At 52.4% G+C, this 18,240-nt stretch overlaps 1 protein-coding gene across 14 annotated transcripts in view; it reads left to right on the top strand.

The window, feature by feature from the left end:
* Window positions 1-10,899, top strand: part of Usp36 (ubiquitin specific peptidase 36) — a 30,683-nt gene extending 19,784 nt beyond the window's left edge. For all 14 annotated transcript variants that reach the window (XM_042283196.2, XM_076543843.1, XM_076543839.1 and 11 more), the window contains 8 exons: window positions 756-1,421; window positions 2,067-2,197; window positions 4,730-5,296; window positions 6,322-6,527; window positions 7,177-7,278; window positions 7,833-7,948; window positions 8,291-8,442; window positions 8,881-10,899. In XM_042283196.2, coding sequence (XP_042139130.1) covers window positions 756-1,421; window positions 2,067-2,197; window positions 4,730-5,296; window positions 6,322-6,527; window positions 7,177-7,278; window positions 7,833-7,948; window positions 8,291-8,422 — 1,920 coding nt within the window. In that variant the 3' untranslated portion in view covers window positions 8,423-8,442; window positions 8,881-10,899. The remainder of the gene's footprint in view (window positions 1-755; window positions 1,422-2,066; window positions 2,198-4,729; window positions 5,297-6,321; window positions 6,528-7,176; window positions 7,279-7,832; window positions 7,949-8,290; window positions 8,443-8,880) is intronic.
* The last annotated feature ends 7,341 nt before the right edge of the window (window positions 10,900-18,240 follow it).

Here is an 18,240-nt window from a genome sequence, read left to right as displayed (position 1 = left end):
ATGCAGTACCCACAGAGGCCAGAAGAATGTGTTGCATTCCTTAGAACTGGTGTATGCTGGGAATTGAACCAAGGTCTAAAAGAGCACCAGTGCTCTTAACCACTGAGCCATCTCTCCAGCCCCTCAAAATTGCTCCCATTGACTTCCAGGAATTTTAGATTGACCTCGTGGACTTTTTAAGATGGCTTCTAAACTATCAAATGTTTTGTTCATTTGTTTGTATGTTTTAGTCATGGCGTAGGGAGTAAGACAAGCGTATGTAAGCCCTCAAGAGGTGCAGAGCTGCAGGGAGACTCTGAGGCCTGTGAGGGCGTACCCTGTGAGGGCGTACCCTGTGAGGGCGTACCCTGTGAGGGCGGACCCTGTGAGGGCGGACCCTGTGAGGGCGGACCCTGTGAGGGCGGACCCTGTGAGGGCGGACCCTGTGAGGACGGACGGGTTAGCTTGTGCACAGTGATGACACGGGTGCAGAGGAGACCCAGGGAACGGTGTTCACACGGTGGGCTTTGTACCGTTCTCTCCCCGTGTGCTCTCCCAGATCTTGGTGAAGCCCCGTTGCTGTTACAGTGAGGATAGTCACAGAGCGCGGCCTGTTTTGTATACAAGTCCTGAAGCACTGAAAGTCTCTCCCATTACCCAGAGCCCAGCTTGCTCCCAGAAGCTGCCCTGATTGGGATGCATGCTTTGGCTTGACCGTAATCCCTGCTCAGTGCTCCGTGGGGGCTCTGATGACTTTCTTTCTTGCTCTTCCTTAGCGACAAGACTCTGTGCCGATGAGAAAGCTGCAGACCCCTGAGGAGATTGGTGTGCCTGTGTCCAGGAATGGCTCTGTGCCAGGCCTGAAGTTACAGAATGGATGTGTTCCGGCAAAGGCACCTGCCGGGTCCCCTTCAAGACTCACCCCAACACCCACAAACATGCCCACCATTCTAGATGAGCCTGGAAAGAAGGCGAAGAAATCAGCTCCCCCGCAGTCCCTCACCGCATCCCCTACCACTTCTCAGGGCTCTCCGGGGACCAGTGAATCCAGGAGCCAGCGGCCTGGCTCCTGGTCAAGCAGGGACACCATCTTCTCTACCTCACCAAAGCTCCTGGCCAAAGCCTTTGCTAATGGGCACAGGCTGAAGGGGGAAGGCAATGGTGTGGACCTGGAGAAGGGGGCTTCGAGCGGCTCGAGCCCTGAGCACTCTGCCAGCAGTGACCCTGTCAAGGCCCCACAGACCCCAGAGAGCAGAGCTGCACATTTCTGTGATTCTCAGGAAACAGACTCTCCCACTGCTGGCCATTCCAAAGCCCTGCTGAACGGAGTAGACTCCAAGATAGTGAAGCAGAAGTCCCCTGCCCTGAGCGGCACCGCCACCGAGCCCACGAGCCTCATGTCTCCTCCACCAGCCAAAAAACTGGCCCTGTCTGCCAAGAAGGTGGGTCTGGGGGCGTCTCCTCTCTGCCTTGGGACTCGATGTGAGGATAGGGAGAGGAGAAATTACGGAGGAGTGTGGCCTCCCTCACTCCTGTAGTCCAGAGGACCCGAGTGCCTGCCGATGGGTATTCCCGGCAGTGTGACAGGTGGAAGGGATGTTTGGGTGGAGGTGGTAGGTCAGCACCTCAGGCTACTAGTGGAGTGTAGGCTGAGAGTACTAACCAGCTTTCTACAAATGGGTCTGCTAGTTGAGCCGCAGAGGAAGACCTGTGGGCCAGCAGGCTGCTCAGGGGAAGGACAGCTGGCGGGGGGGGGGGGGGGGGGGGGGCACGGAGAGGGGCACAGTGGGCAGGAGGAGTTTCCCACTCAGCTGTGGGGGCAGAGAGTGGTATGTGGGGACTGTGCTGGGATACTTGTTTAAATGTCCTTCCTTTTTCCTTTTTATTTCTAACCAACAACACTCTCTGGTTCTTCTTCTGCCATCCCCTCTCTCCCCCTCCCCCTCCCTGTTTTTTTCTTCTGTCCCTTTATTCATCGTTCTGGGCTCTTTTATTTTATTTTTATTTATTTTTAATTTTGTTTTCCCTCTTCACTCACGGAAACCTTTTTTAGACCACCAAGTTTTTATTTATGTCAATAACTGCAGGCCAGCACCCTGCGGAGGGCGACCGGCAATGACATCCGTTCACCTCCCCCCTCAGCATTCTCCGACCTCACCTACCCCATGAAAGCCACCCACCCCGTCGTTGCCTCCACTCGGCCTGTCAGTAAAGCCAGGTGAGCTTGGGCAGAGGCCCCTGGGTGCGACTCCTTCCCTCCTGTGGTTTCGTGTACTTGGCTGGTGAAGAGCCCATGGGCCATCAGGACAGAGGCCCCTCTTGTCCACCCCTGTCTGGTAAAGGAACCTCAGTTGGTCAGAGTTGGTTTAGTCTTTGGGGTCCCAAGTCTTGAGTTTTCAGCTGCCTGCCACAGCATGTTGCAACCTGAAGTGCTGTGCACTGTCCTGACTTGTGCCCTCTAGAGAGTCAGACCCCATGTGAGTCCAGAGGCACGGGAACCCCGCGGGGACAGCTTTCCTACAGGCTCATGACTTCGTCTCCAACAGTGCCTCCATTGCCTTAGCCCTCCCTGTAAGGCATCCTGAGTCTCCGGGCTGCCGGCCGCATGCCAGGCCTGCAGGGGCGAGACTGGGTTCTCAAGTGCTGTAGCATTCTTCAGGGCCCTTTAATCTCATCTGTGGATGACCTTCCCGATCCAGAGGGGTGCTGGAATACACGGTGCTTGTGTCCCTTAGGGTGCTGAGTGCAGGATAGGAAGATCCACGGTTGTCTGGGTTCACAGGGACCAGATGCCTCGGCAGCTGGGAGACAAGGATGGAGAGAGGGCAAGGGTGAGGTCCTGTGGCACTGCTGGGCTCCTCCAGTCCCGGATGCTGTGAGGGTGACGTCGCTGTTGCTGCCTCCACCCCAAACATGAACGTGCATACGTCCTGTCTCCAGCATAACATTGTTGGTGTGTTCTTAAATGTTGAGACACTGCGGGAATTGTTCATGTTTTTGTTGGAGACAGGCTCTTACTTTATAGACCAGGCTGGCCTCAGACTCAGATCCTCCTCCATCTGCTCCCGAGTGCTGGAGCTAAAGCTGTGCACCACCACACTTGGCATAGACGCTTTTGTCTTAATTACTTTAGGTTTATGTGTGAGTGTCTTGCCTGCGTGTGTATCTGTGCACCATGTGTGTGCCTGGTGCCTACAGGTCAGGAGAGGGGACCAGGCGTTACAGGGGAACGTGAGCAATGTGGGTGCTGGAAATGACCCACCAGAGCAGCAAGTGCTCCTCACTGCTGGGCCACCTCCCAGCCCCGTGTAGGTGTGTCTTAAAGCTCTGGCAGACACTTAGAGTCACATTAGTCCGGGCAGCACTGCCAGTCTGTTCTAGTTTGGATGATGGCAAGTACAGTCTCTGTGAATCCACTAAACCTTTGTGGGTCCCACAGGCATGCCTCGCCTGCTCAGCCCTGCCTTCTCTTAGAATGGTCGCCTCTGTGAAAGTGGGTTCCCAGACTCCACCCCGAATTCAGAGGAACGTAACCATGGATGGTGCATGGCTTGTTGGGCTGTTCTTGGAATGCTCAGTCCCCAAGGGGAACCATGATGGCCTCTGGAAGATAAATCTGGACAGGACGTCTTGTTCATTTCACCTCCTATCACATTCCAGTTGAAAATGTGAAACATTGGGATTTGGTTTCTTTTGCTTTTAGTTTTTGTTGTTTGAAGGGAGGGTTTTGGGGTTTGGTTTTGAGACAGGGTTTTACTTTTATAGTCCTGGCTGGCCAGGAACTCACCCGTTTCTGCCTCCCAGGTGCTGTCTGAGGCCTCTGGTGGGATGCCCAGTGGTTTGTTTGTTTTGTTGTAGCCCTTGGCTATGTGCTGGAGGATGACCTTGAACTTCTGATCCTCCAGCCTCTATGTCCTAAGTTCTGGGTTCACAAGCAAGTGTTAACACTTTTTATTGTTTGTCTGTTTAAGGATAGGCTGTCAAGTGGTACAGGCTGGTCTTCAACTCACTTAGTAAATGCTGGCCTTGAATGCCTGATCTTCTTGCCTCTACCTCCTAATCCACCTCCTAAGTGCTGTGATTGCAGGTGTGTACCACCATGCCTAAATTAAAAAAAAATAGAATTTATAATACTCAGATCTGTGCTGGGTGTGTAGCCCAGTGGTACAGTGCTTGCTTGGCATGCCCAAGATTCTTGGTTCAACTTTCAGCACTATTAAAAAAAAAAAATGCTTTGTAACAAAAAACTGAGACATGTATTGCTTTTATTAACTCTGATTTTAGGTAAACTGAATTTTGTTAGCCTGTCTTCAAAAACCATGGGATTTGTGTATCTAAGAATTACAGAGCAAAATAACCTTTTAAAATTCTAGGGTGAGTTGGGCATGGTGGCACTCACCCAGGCACTTAGGAGTCAGAGACAAATGTATCTCTGTGAGTTCAAGGCCAGCCCAAGTTTCATAGGGAGACCTCATCTCCCCAAACTCTTTTTTGTTTTGTTTTTCGAGACAGGATTTCTCCGTGTAGTTTTGGAGCCTGTCCTGGATCTCGCTCTATAGACCAGGCTGGCCTCGAACTCACAGAGATCCACCTGGCTCTGCCTCCCAAGTGCTGGGACTAAAGGCGTGCGCCTCCGCCGCCTGGCTCCCCCCAAATTCTTACGGTGTAAAGGCGGGTGGAGTGGGGGTTGGTGGAAGAATGACTTGTGCAGATCTTCTACAGTGACTTTCCCTGTACTCGCTGTCTACAGGGCTGTTGCACCTGCTCCCCAACCATCTACCCTCCTGAAGCATTCCATCCACCCCCACTCTGCATCACTGTCCAGTAGTAGCGCCAAGCCCTTAGGGACATCAGAGCCACAGAGCTGCCGCGCCTCTGCCTGGATGCCCCCGCCTCAGGTCAATGGGCACTTCATGTCCCACTTACACCAGCTGCCAGAGGCCAGCGAGGCCCCGCACAGCCCCTCCAGAAAAAGGAAAAAGACCCCTAATGGAGATCCCCAGAGACTGGGCATAGATACACACCTCCCACAGTGCCTTGGGGGTGCACCTGCAGCAGCACGCAGGAAGAGGAAGAAGAAGAAGAAGTGCCTAGAGGAAGAGGCTGCCACAGCTCCCCAGCAGGAAGGCCAGTCTCAGGACCAGCCTTGGAGTCCCAGGGGCCGGAAGGAAGAGGGTACACATCCCCAGGTAAATGGCCATCAAGTGAATCACGTCCTGGACAGTCACCATGTGAGAAGCAAGAAAAGGAGGAAGAGGAAGAGATCAGAGGGACTTAGCCAGGAAGCCACCCTGTCCCAGAACCTACTACAGCATGGGTAAGAGCATGGCTGGGATGTACCCATAGCCTCCCAGGTGCTGTGGGCTAACAGTATAGTGCTGGCCTTGACATGGGGTGGAATGTGCCCTGTGTCCGTTTGTGCCAGTTCCCTTAGGGTAGAAGAGGACATCTAGGCCATGGCTATCACTGTGCATAAGAACAGCCAAGAACACAGGGTCAGGTGGCCCCAGGCCAGGCACTGTCTTTAGAAGGTTGCAGCAACATCCTGTGGATGCAGTGTATGTGCCCGATAGAGCCAGAGGGACCGTGTGTTCTCTCTAGCATCATGCTGACTGTGGCTGTGGACAGCAAGCCTCCCACACACTCCTCAGCTCTGGAGTGAACCGCCACCATTCACACAGCACTGCCAGCAGTCTTAGGAGTGTCGTGGGGGAGCTTCGTTTTTTATTTGTTTGTTTGATGTGTGTTGATGTGGGAGTATCAGGTCCCCTACAACTGGAGTTACAGGTGGTTATGAGCTGCCATGTGGATGCTGGGAATTGAACCCGAGTCCTCTGGAAAAGCGGCCAATGCTCTTGAACTATCTCTCTAGCCCTGCTTTGGTTTCTTTCCAAGTTCTTCCCCCGCCCTTAATTTGTGTGTGTGTGTGTGGGTGTGTACATGCATGCATGTGGAGGTCAGAGGACAACTTGCAGGTGTTCATTCTCTCCTTCCACCATGTAGGTTCTGGGGATCAAACTCAAGTTGTCAGCTTTGATGGCAAGCATATTTACCCACTGAGCCATCTCAACAACTTTTTTAAAACATTATATTTATTTGTTTACCTGTGTGCATGTGAGCATGTTTGCACACCATGACACATGTGTAGTGGGCGACTTGAGGGAATAGGGATCCAATCCAGGTTAGTAGGCTTGGTGCCAAGTGCCATTCATAGCTGAGCTGTCTCCCAGGCTCAGGGTGGAACTTTCTGCAGAGTTCGGGTGGAGCTGTGGTGCCTTGCAGGGGCGAGTGCGCTCTGCCTGCAGGTGTACCTGGAGGGGGGCTGACTGGCTGCTCCTCTAGCTCCCACAGCTGCTCCCCTGCAGACCACTGTGAGCCTGAGGCCAGGACAGAGTTGCAGAGGAAGAAGAAAAGGCGAAAAAGGAAGCGTGAGTCACAGCAGGAGGAGGAGGAAAGCAAGCACCCAGAAGGCCAGAGGAGCCCGAGGCCCAGCATCACCCCAGTCCCTGAGCTGAGTGTGAACGGCCATCTTTCTAGTGACCGCCTAGGTGAGGACTCCTGCTGATAGCCACCGAGGTGGCAACTTACTGTTCCTCATTGCAGGCTCCTGGGAGCACTAACCGATGTCAGCTTTCTGTCACTAGCTAATACCTGAGATGGTCGTCTTAGAGAAAAAGCGTGGCTGGGCATAGTGCCTGAGTGTATAACCCAAGAGCTTGAGAGGGAGGCAGGCAGAGCTCTAGTCTCGGCTCCGTGCCCCATGCAGTTCTGGGCCTCTGGTACAGCTTGTCACAGTGACACATGGCAGAGCAAAACTGCCACTGTGGTCAGGAAGCCAGAGAGAGAGGGAAAGGGTGGCTGTGGTCCTACTCTTCCCAGGGAGGGCAAGCCAGTGACCTGAACACCTGGAGCAGCCGCCTTCTCGGGTCCAGGCCTCTAGGGCATGGGCCTGTGGGGGACTTGAAGGTCTCCACGGCAGCAGGCCCTTTGTGGCTGGCTAGGAGGCTTCCCTTAGAGCTAGTCCCCTTCTTCTGTCAGACAGAGGATGGGGTCTCGTGCTGCTGGCTTTTGTTGTTTTGGACATGGGGTAGGGTCGTCACTGGGAAGGGAGCAGTTTGGCAGCTCGTCCTGTGGTGCCGTTACAAACGTGTGGTCGTCTCTTCAGTGACTCGGTTTCAGTGTGTCTTCTGATTACAGGGCTGGGACAAGCGCCTCTTATGACCTGGAACAGAGATCGAGAACCTGATGTGGTCCAAGAGTTGCTCCAGGACTCATCTGATAAGGCTTATGGGAAAAAAGGTACGGCTCTGAGGCAGGGCTTCGCTTCCTAGGGACTGATTCATTTGGGGGGGGTGGGGGGGGGTTCTGGTGTACTGATATGTGGTAGACATGCTGCTCAGATTTATAGAACTTAAACAGTTATTGACTATGTTTAACCTGACCCCTGCTGGGGCACAAAGGCAGATTCTGTTCATGGATCCCAAAGATCTGAGGCCCAAGAGCAGGAGACAAAATGGGAAGCATAAACCCTGGGCCCAGAATATCCCGATCCCCAGTTCAGAAGGCCAAGGGGATGGAACCCTCCAGTTCTGGTGTTGGCAGTCCTGACTTTGGCGAGCATAAACAAGAGACTCTTTCTGAAGTGAGAGCACAGGTTACAGAGAAGACATTCACAGTTGGAGCTGGAGCTCACACTGATCACACTCCCCTCCCCTGTCAGGTGCCTTCTGTTAAAAGGCAGTAGAACCTGGAGTGGTGAGCGTAGACGGGCCTTGGTGGTAAATGAGTCCTGACGAGAGTCTGCAGGGTGACTGGGAGCCATGGGCACTGACCTTGGACCCTGTCTTGTGCAGTTTTGACCTGGGATGGTGAGCCTTCAGCGGTCAGTCAGGATGCTATCAAAGACAGCAGACTGGCCCGGACCCAGACCATCCTTGACGACTGGGATGAAGAGTTTGATCGAGGGAAGGTATGGCGTGCGGCGGTGACCACAGGCTCGGGGCAGCTTGAGTGCTGAGAGCAGTCTGTGGTGCAGGTGTGCACAGAGCGGTCAGGCCAGGTTGGAGTCAGCCTCCTGGCTCCCCTCCCGCTGGGATGTTTCTCCTGTGCATCCAGTGTCCTGGGCAGGTGTGGGTCTCTTCACCTCTCTCTTCCTCAGGAAGGTGGGGGCGGCAGGAGCCTCCCTCAGAGGGCACTGTCCATGGGCGGGAACGGCACCTATGTCTAGGAGGCATATGCCATGTATGTAGCCAGAACCCTCCGAGGCTTGGGGGAGCCTTTCTGGGAACTGACACTGTGATTCTTAATGTAGGAAAAGAAAATTAAAAAGTTCAAGAGAGAAAAGAAGAGAAACTTCAACGCTTTCCAGAAGCTTCAGAGTAAACGGAACTTTTGGTCTGTGACTCACCCTGCTAAGGTGGCCAGCCTCGGCTATCGCCGCTGAGCTTGCTGCACTTGTTAGAGGTCAGCTTGGATGTGTGTCTGTCTGCAGTGTGTGTGCTCTGTGGTCTGTGTCTGTCTGTCTCTGGTGGCTGATGTGTGTGTATCTGGTGTTTGTGTAGCATGTGTAGTCTCTGGTGTATGGTCTGTGGTGTATGTGTTTATCTGTGGTGTTTGTCTTATGTGTCTGGTGTGAGTATGGTATGTATCTGTCTTTGGTATGTGTGTCGTATATATGTGGCACATGTGGCCTGTGGTATGTATGGTGTCTGTGGCCATTTGGTATATGTGTTCTGTCTGGTGTGTGTTTGTGGTGAGTTTGTTTGGTAAATGTATTACGTGTGTGGTGCATAAGTTAATGATGTGTGTGTCTTGTGTCTGTTTGTAGGTGTGACTGACAATGTCTTTTGAAGGACCCAGGGAAGTCATAGGATTGATTGTCATGGTTTCTCTTCTCACCAGGAAGACCAGGATGCCTGTGTCACTGCATCCCAGAGCTGTCACATCATACCCTGGGGACTGTCCACGTGGATCTGAGGAGCGGCCTTGCAGCCTCAACTGCACTGTGAGCCTGTCATGGCAGAGGCTCCTGGTGCCACAGTTCATAGATGATCCAGTGTAGGAGCCCTGGGGCTTCAGCTCAGGGCCTCTGGTGGCATTCATAATGAACCTCACAAGAGAAAGCCTGGCCTGTGATGTCATGCTGACAGTAACCTAGGAGACATCTGGAAAGGCTGAGCATCCTCATAGACCCTGGGGTCTAGGTAGGAAAACCCCTCTGTTCCTGGTCTGGGACTGTCAGAGACAAGGACTGGAGCCAGCACCTCCCAGCATGTCCTTCACTCAGGATGGCGGCATGTTAGTGCCTCTTGTGGTGAGCCCTCCTTTGCTTTCCTGAACTGGAGCTGTCTCGTGGCCCTCTCCTCAGAGGGGCCCCTGTGTGACTGACTGTCAGCTGCAGGAAGGAGGACCCCCTGGTGACTGCACTGCCCCCCACCCCCAAGTGCATCTCCTCAAAAGGACTCCACACCTTCTAGAAATCAGCAGCTGCTAGGGATCAGAGAGCCTTGAAATACGTGCCAGCGCCTCTGCTTCTAAAGCTTCTGACCCCTCCGAGGTGACTTTGATGAGCTTCTCCTGCATCTGCAGTAGCCTGCGGGTCTCTGTCAAGGTGGTGGTCTTTAGAGGTGAATTCTCCGTTATTTTACTACTTACGATAAAACATTTATTTTTGACCAGGCCTGTGGCTTCCAGTAGCAATTTGTTCCTCTAATATGCAAATACTGGCTTCATTTGCTCAGTTTTGTGAGTGCTTTGCAAGTGAGCTGATTGTACAACTCAAGAAGAGTCCTTTCCTGCCCTGTTCCAGCTGCCCCTGTGGACTCAGGGTTTAACAAACAAGACTCCTTGGTGAGGGGAAGACAGCACCCAGGAGAGGGAAAGTGCCAGAAGGTTCCTCCCCATGGGGCACACCTCTTCTTTCCCAGAGTCCTAGGCTGCTCTGGGCTGGCCTCCTCAGTCTGGGCTTCTTGGGAGGGGCAGGAGCTGTCTTATCAATTCCACGAGCAGCATTTTATCCAGCTGCCTGATCAGGGCCTCACTTGCTGCAAATGTGGAAAAAGAATTGTGTTTTCCGTGTGGGGAGGTGAGGTCCTGTTTCCATGTGGGCGTTTCTGAGCAGCAGTTTGTGGTGGGTCTGCTGGCTGAGTCTCCCAGCCAACTGTGATGAGTCTTGTGTGGGCTGAGTTCTGGATATCATGTCCAGGAGTGGTGTGGCCTTCATGTGTTGTCTTGAAGGGAGGCAGGCACCTTCATGGGCAGGGATTATCATTTCCTTTGAGGTATTGTCATTTGTTCCTTTATCAGTTGCTTCCTGGCCACATTTGTTTTTTCCTATGACATTCTCTGGTTGAAAGTTGTAGGAGCTGCCAGCACAGAATTGATCTGTCTCCCATGTTTCCTCTAGATGGGTTCCTTCCTTTGTCCAATAGATTATCTGTTGCAAAATCTCTTCCAGGGGAGTGTAATCCACTGCCTCTTGGGTAGTCATGGTCCCCCAACTGACATCCTGACTTCTGGCAGCATGTGTTGCTGTCAGTGAAGGTAAGTCCTCTCCTTCCTCAGAAGCCATTAGAAACAGGCTAGGGACAGAACGGGCCTGGAAAAATCATTAAAGTTCTAGGTGACGTGTACTGTCCTAAATAACTGAAGCTTTTCTAAAAGCAGCCATTTTGTTGGATCAAGTCACATCATTTGAACTGCGTGCTTGGCCGTAGCTATGGTTTGGGCCCGTGTGCAGAGGGCCCCCTCCCGGTGTTTCTGTTCTCCCTCACCTGCCTGTTGTTAGGGGCTCTTCTCATCCTACATCCTTATGTGGCTGCATCTGTATGTGTACAGGGATCCCCAAACTCTTCATTCCCTCTTCAGGAGCCCCCAGATATTGCCAAGATCTTGGTGCAATAAAGTAATGCATTTTTGTGAGTTCCTTCTGTGTCTGCCTTTTCCTTTCCTTTTTTTTTTTTTAAAAAAGCACATCCCAGCAATGGCCAGGCTGCCTCTCCTGGTCAGGTGGATGTACTTCCATGCTGCACTCTCGGTGGCCATCCACAGCTGGGATCAGAGAGCCTAGGAGTGTTGGCCATCTTGAGCAATGTACTGGAATCCCCTTCTCAGGGGGGAAAAGTTTTTTTTTTTTTTTTTTTTTTTTTTTAATAAAAGATTTAAAGAAATACATGTAAATTTATCCCATAATTGTATTTGTTTAAATTTAAGAATGAAGACGGACAGGCAGTGGTGGTACACACCTTTAATCCCAGCACTCGGGAGGCAGAGGCAGGTGGATCTCTGTAAGTTTGAGGCCAGCCTGGTCTACAGAGTGAGTTCCAGGACAGCCAGGGCTGTTACACAGAAAAACCCTGTAAGGAGGAGGAGGACAACGGCAGCTTCTGGTTCTGTAAATGTTGGGGTGACTTTAAATGAACACCGTAGAAAGGAAGCTCAGGCAGCATTGTTTCAGAGATGTGCTGCTTTGTTTAGCTCAGAGGAAGTGAGGTTGCCTCACAGATGGCGAGAAGAGGGCAGGATGAGGATTTGGATCTGAGTTTGACCTACATACAGGTGGAGAATGTTGTCGCCATCTGTTGTGGGGAACACTTTCTGGGGAGACATAAACAAATGTCCACCACCTCATAGGGCACCAGTGTCAAACGGTAGAAAAGTCCCGAGCATTTGTGACTGCAAGGCAGCCACACCACAGGCGTGGACAGTGACTTCCCACCCTCTGCCAACCCTCCTCAGTGTATGTACCCCAGCAAGTTCTGAGACCACGGGTTCATGTAAGTTACGGCAAACGGACAGACGGATGGACGATTGTCTGGGAAGAGTCGGGGGAAATGATGGAGATGAGTGAGGCTCCTCAGCCCATCCTTCAGCAGGGCTGTCAGCTGTCAACTGACCCCATTTTGAGTCAGTGCTGTACAGTGGCTTTTATGTTCCAAGGATAGTGTTGTGCAATACCATAGTCCCTTCTGGCCTCGTGGTGGCACCATGTTCCAGCAGCTTCCCAGCTGCAGGTTGGAGGCATGGTGAGAAGACACTTGTGTTTTGTGTGGACGAGGGGTTCCTTCCATTGACAGAGGACTTCATTAGGTGTGTATGGAAATTGCTGGGTTCTCCATGTCTATCCCAGCCTCTGGTTTTTCTCAGCAGAGCACCTGTCCTAAAAGTTGGGATCAGATAGGTCCCTCTGAGGGTGCCTGTGTGCAGGAGGGTTCCAATTAGAAGAGCCACCCTTCAGGTCTGGACAGTTGCTGGGGCAGAAGCAGCTTCCAGTTTAGTGGATTTTGCTCCAAGTGCCACTCAGCAGTTCCGTGTCGACTTGGCACCTCTATGCCTCCTCCTTTAGGGACTTCTGGAAGCTTCCAATCTAGCAGACACAGGGAGTTTGGCTCAGTGTTCTCAGATGTTTATCCAGGCATGTCAAGATGGGGACAGAAAAGCAAGCATGCAGGTGAGGTGAGGCCACTGCTGGCCACAAACCTGAGGAGGGCGCAGTGACTGTTCTGGGTACAGTGGTGACGGGGTGCTAAGATCACCCTCTTAGTGCCACTTCCCCAACCCCTAGCTGGCTCTGGTATGAGTGTGAAGCCAAGCGGATGACTTGCTGGCAGCAGGAGCATCCCACAGGCAGAGCTGACAGTTCCAATGTAGGAACTATGGGGACAAAGGACCCCACGGCTGGAGGAAGGTGTGGAGGAAGTGCCTGGAGGAGGGCAGTGAGGGTGTTGATAGGTCAGCCTGGGCTCCTGACACAACTAACTCCAGGCAGTGACAAACGTGACCCAGGCAGGCGGTACTGGCCAGCCTGGTCTGACTGGCCTCTTCGACACCTGAGCTGACAGCTTCTGCACCTGGAAAGGGGTGGAGTACAGAGGACACGGGAAGATGGCCTGTGGGAGGCCAAGAAGGCTCCCAGCCCCGAGCTAAGTGCAGAGACCCACACGTGTAGTGTTCCTTACTTTTCTTCGGCCAGCACCGGCGAAAGCAGTTTAAGAAAGGGTTTGCTCTGGCTCGGTTTGAGCCTCTAGTCCTTCCTGATGGGAGAGTCATGGCGGAGGGAGCGGGAGACAGCTGTTACATTGTATCCGCTCTCAGGAAGCAGAGATGAATGCTGCTGCCTAACTGCCTGCCTTTTATGCAGTCTGTCCTCAGCCACCCCCAGTTAGAGTGTATCTTCCCACTTTAGTAAACCCAGTCTAGAAGTTTCATCACTGGCCTGCCCAGAGATGTGCCTCCTAGGTGATTTTAGATCCTGTCAAGCTGGCAATATTAACCATTGCATGCCTGAAATAAGCTATGGACACCATTGTCCTCTAGCCTCTGTGGCCTGCAGCCACAGGAAGAGGTGCCTCTCTGGGGTGGCCTGGGCTCCCACTTGGTTTTCCCTTCCGGGGGTGGACCTTGCTGCCGCCTGTGTCTCCCTCTCCACTGTGCTCGGAAGCCTCTGTCTTGCGATGTTATGCTTTCCTCTACTATGCTTCAGCCTCTTGCTCTCTCTCTGCTCCATCCGTGGCCCCGTTCAGCTCCCATGTGTGATGTGCGTTTGCCCCCCGGCTTCTGAGGACCGCCTATCACCGCCCCTCCCCCGTTCCTCTCATGCACCATGCAGGGTGAGCCAGTGGACACTCAAGTATGGATTCACACAGCTCAAGTGGCCCGCTGGGATCGCCCTGCTGGCATGTTGTGGTCTGCCCTTTGATCTGTACTCACTCCTGTAGTTGGCCACAGCCCCTGACTTCAGCCTGGAGTTCTTCCCCTGTCTGCTCCTGAACACCCGATCTAACTGCCTACTGTCTTGAAATGCCCTCCTTCCACCGGACTAAGCCTGGGACGCTGTCATTCTCCTGGACTTGGTCTCCCACCGAGTTCTCCAGTTTCACTGTCTCCTAAAACAGGAAACCCTGACTGGATGGATGGTGGGACAGACACGCTCCCGTGAGAGGATAGAGTCAGGTGATGTACCCTTGCTCTCAGCCAAGACATCCCTGAAGCCCCGTGAGCTTGGAGCGCCTGTCTCAGGTCCACCTCTACCAGGTGCCTTAGGTCAGGGACCAGCCCCTTGCCAGTTAGCCAACTGGAGGCTGTTGCTTAGGCCCAAGGCTTCCTCAAGGACAGCTGCTTCGCCTGGATCCAGCTTTGCCACGGTTGAGGTCAGGCTGGACTGAGGTTTTTTCTTTTTCTTTTGGTTTTCTTGAGACAGAGTTTCGCTATATAGCCTTGGAACTCACTCTTTGACTAGGCTAGCCTCGGACCCAGATCCTCTGCCTGCTTCTGCCTCCCACGAGCTGGAAATAAAGGTGTGTGCCAGCACTGCCCGGCTGGACCGAGGTTTTCGATCATGACTTGCTATCTGGAGGAGGACAGGAATCTAGACCAGGGTGTAACAGGGTCTTACACGAGTCAGCCTTGCCACTATGTCAGCTCTGTGTTGCTCCTCTAAAGCGCAGGGGTGGAGCCACCCCGGTGTCATTGTCACCCTGGCTCTCATCTGCTTGTTCTCCTTCCTTTAGGAGGATGGCCTGCGCTGTCAACAGAAGCGTCAGTGGGCAGCACAGCCAGGCTGTGGGGACAGAGCGGCTTCTTACTGTGCTTGGGTGTCTTCTGACAGCGTCTAGGTACATAACAAACACCTGCTCTGAAATGTGTGCGACTCTTACAAATTTTATTTATTTGAGACAGGGTCTTACTATGTAGTCCTGGCTAGCTTGGAACTCAGAGGCCAGAAGAGGGTGTCAGATCCCCTGGAACTGAAGTTACAGGCAGTTGTGAGCCTCCATGTGGGTGCTGGGGATTAATCCCAGGTCCTCTGCAGGAGCAGCCAGTGCTCTTAGCTGCGGAGCCTTCTCTCCAGCCCTTTGTGACTGTATCGTCAAATCTAAACCATCATCACCCACCCCATGCTCAGAGTGGACATTCTTAAAATAGACCTTACAGGATTTGGTTTCTATTTTTGAGTTATATGTATTTATTTTGTGGGGTGCGGGCACGTGCTAGGGTACACAAGTAAAGGTTAGAGGGTAGTGTATGGGGGCCCGTTTTCTTCTACTGTGCAGGTTCCAGGGATGGAGCTCAGAGCCATCTCCCCCCTGCCTGTGATCCTTCTGTTCTTGCGATATTAGAAGCAACCAACCCCTGTAAGTGTATTTTCCCCACACCTTGACGTATTTTCTGACTTTTTAAAAAATTTATTTATTTATGTTTTTTTTTTCTTTTTCGTGTTTTGCCTGCATGTATGTCTCTGTGAGGGTATGGGATCCCCTGGAACTGGAGTTACAGACAGGATTGAGCTGCCGTGTGGGTGCTGGGAATTGAATCTGGGTCCGCTGGAAAAGCAGCCGGTGATCTTAACTGCTGAGCCATCTCTCCAGCCCCTATTCTGACATTTCTTTCATACATTGTTATAGTTAAATAGGTCCCGTTGTCAGGGACCAGGGTCATTGTCTGATGGTAACATTTGTTGAATGGGTGTGGGAGCCCGTTCTGGGGTTCCTCGTGGCTTTACCCAGCAGGTCCGAATAGAGGATGATCAGGACCATGGGCCTGAGTGCAGGTGTCTGAGATGGCCTGCACTTGGCTGTGCTGGGGGAGGAGGTCTTTTGCTCCACCCCTTGGCGTCTCTATAAAAACCCTGGACCAGAGACAGTCGGGGCCCGTTGGAATAGGTTCCAGGCCCTCTCGAGGCTATCCTTTATTTTCTATCTGTTTATCTCCGCAACATTCTCCGCTATAAATCCTTCTATCTAATATTTCCTGCTGCTCGCACTCAAGAAAACTCTGGGAAGCTGTGGGGGTGGTGGGTAAACGCCCCACAAATGGGTGAACTAGAGAGGCGTGTGGAGGAAGCATGACCGTGACCATGACTTAGCCAGCCCCTCCCCCAGCACCGACACACACAGAGCCAGGCCTCTGAAGCCTCCTTACCCATTTGGCTTTCCTGTGCCTTCTGAGGGCCCCACCCCGCCCCTTTGTCTTTTTCATACTTGAAAGCATTTTGGTGAAGTCAAGCTGGAACCAGAGCAATAATTCCTCTTTTTGGAGTGAACGCCCCAATGTGGCGCGTGGCCAGCTGCCTTCTGGGTGGCACAGGAACAGTTGGTGACAGCTGGATACAGTCAAGTTCCATTACAAACACGTTTTAAGTGCCATTCACACACAGAAGAAACTGCACGCTTTAGCAAAACAAAATCTGGGGATTTTCAAAGCAAGACAATGCCCCGTCTGAGCCTGTGCAGCCTTTTCATGCATAAGCATCCTCTTCTTCGGCACCTCCAGGCTCTCCAAAGCCCAGAGCCAGCAAGTACAGGCCACGATGGCTCCCGCCTAAGTTCTGGGGCCTGCAGTCCTGAGTCAAAAGTCTGACCACACATTCCACCTCGGGGGAGGCCAAAGGCTGGCCTCTGCCTCAGTTCACTTGCTTCCTTCCTCAGGGAGCATGGAGGACTCCAGACAGGGTCAGGCATAGCGCTTGTTCGTTTGATCACGAGACAGGTGTTATGATGTATTCCTCAGGCCTTGTCATCCCTCTCCCAGTACTCTGTCAGTCCACCTTGGGCTGCTGCCCAGTAGGCAATGGTTGGTCACCCTTGTGTGAACATAGCCATCTGGCTTCCTTTGGCCTCCACTGGCATCTATACTTACATGCACATACCTCCACATGCACATAATTAAACATTTAAAAACGTGTTTTTGTTTATTCACTTACGTGTGTGTATGTGCATGCCTGCATGGGTTTATGTGTGCCACGTGTGTGCAGGAGCCTGTGTCAGAATCCCTGGAATTAGAATTACAGGCAGTTATGAGCAGCCTGATGTGGCTGCTGGGGAACCCGGTTCCCCTGGATGGAAGAGCAGCAAGTGCTCTTAACCAGCGACCCATCATCTTTCCAGCCCCCAGATAAGTCTTAAAACCTCAGCAACACATGGGGAGCATGCCCGACGCTGGCTGGCTTACAATAGGAATGTGTTTCAGGTTCTGGAGGCAGGCGTGGACCTGCAGGGCTGTGTTCCCTCCAGAGGCGCTGGGCGAGGATCCTTCCCGCCTTTCAGCTGTTTCAGGTGATCTGGGGCTGGCGTCACTCCAGCCTCCTCACATGCCTCCTCTTGGCTGCCTCTGTTCAGATCACCCTCTTAGAAGGACACAGTACCACAGGACCAGAGTCCACTCTGACGCCCTCTTCTTGATTGCACTGTAAGGACGTAGTTTCCAAATATGGTTGTGTTTGCAGGCAGTCGGGGTGGAGCTTCACCATGTCTTTTGTGGAACACAGCTCAAGCCATGACCATGTAGAAAGGCTCTGCTAGGGAACTCGCAGGGCAGGGCACACCAGGAAATCTGCTCATGCCCAGCTGTGTCCCCATCGTGAGCCTAGAAGGAACCTTCGTAGAATGACTGGATTTTACTTGTGTTTTGATGACAATGTCTGCATGCTATTCTGTTTTTGTTTCCTCCCATTTCCTACATCTTAGAAATTGTCTTGTATCAGTAAACACAGAAATCTGTCTCAATCTATTTTTTTCAAAAAATATAAACACAGTAAAGCCATTTAATATACTTACTCTTTAAAAAAAAAAAAGTTTGGCCAGGTGGCAGTGGCACACTCCTTTAATCCCAGCACTCGGGAGGCAGAGGCAGGTGGATCTCTGTGAGTTCGAGGCCAGCCTGGTCTACAGAGTGAGTTCCAGGACAGGCACCAAAACTACACAGTGAAACCCTGTCTCAAAAAACCAAAAAAAAAAAAAAAAAAAAAGTTTAATGTGCGTGTGTGTGTGTGTGTGTGTGTGTGTGTGTGTGTGTGTGTCTCTCTGTCTGTCTGTCTGAGTGTATGTCTGTGTACCATGTGCATACAGGTGTCAGAGGAGGCCAAAAGAGGGAGAACTGAACCGGGTTCTCTGTAAGAGCAGCAAGTGCTCTTGGCAGCCAAGCCATTTCTCCAGCTCTCTTCTCTGCCAAACACACGTGCGCGCGCGCGCGCGCGCGCGCACACACACACACACACACACACACACACGGACACAGACATGGACACATGGACACGGACATACACACACACACACACATGTACACACACATGTACACACACACGGACACGGACACATGGACACACACACACGGACACACATGGACACGGACGGACACACGGACACGGACACACGAACACACACACACACACACACACACACACACACACACACACACACCAGCAACAACAACAAAACACTGAAACTTTTATCTATATCAGGGTGGTTGCCACAAGTGTTCATGTGG

This window comes from Peromyscus maniculatus, chromosome 8 (genome assembly GCF_049852395.1).
Source record: "Peromyscus maniculatus bairdii isolate BWxNUB_F1_BW_parent chromosome 8, HU_Pman_BW_mat_3.1, whole genome shotgun sequence".
Classification (NCBI taxonomy): Eukaryota; Metazoa; Chordata; class Mammalia; order Rodentia; family Cricetidae; genus Peromyscus; species Peromyscus maniculatus.
Note: the sequence above shows the minus strand (reverse complement) of the source record. Positions and strands in the feature narration are given on the sequence as shown.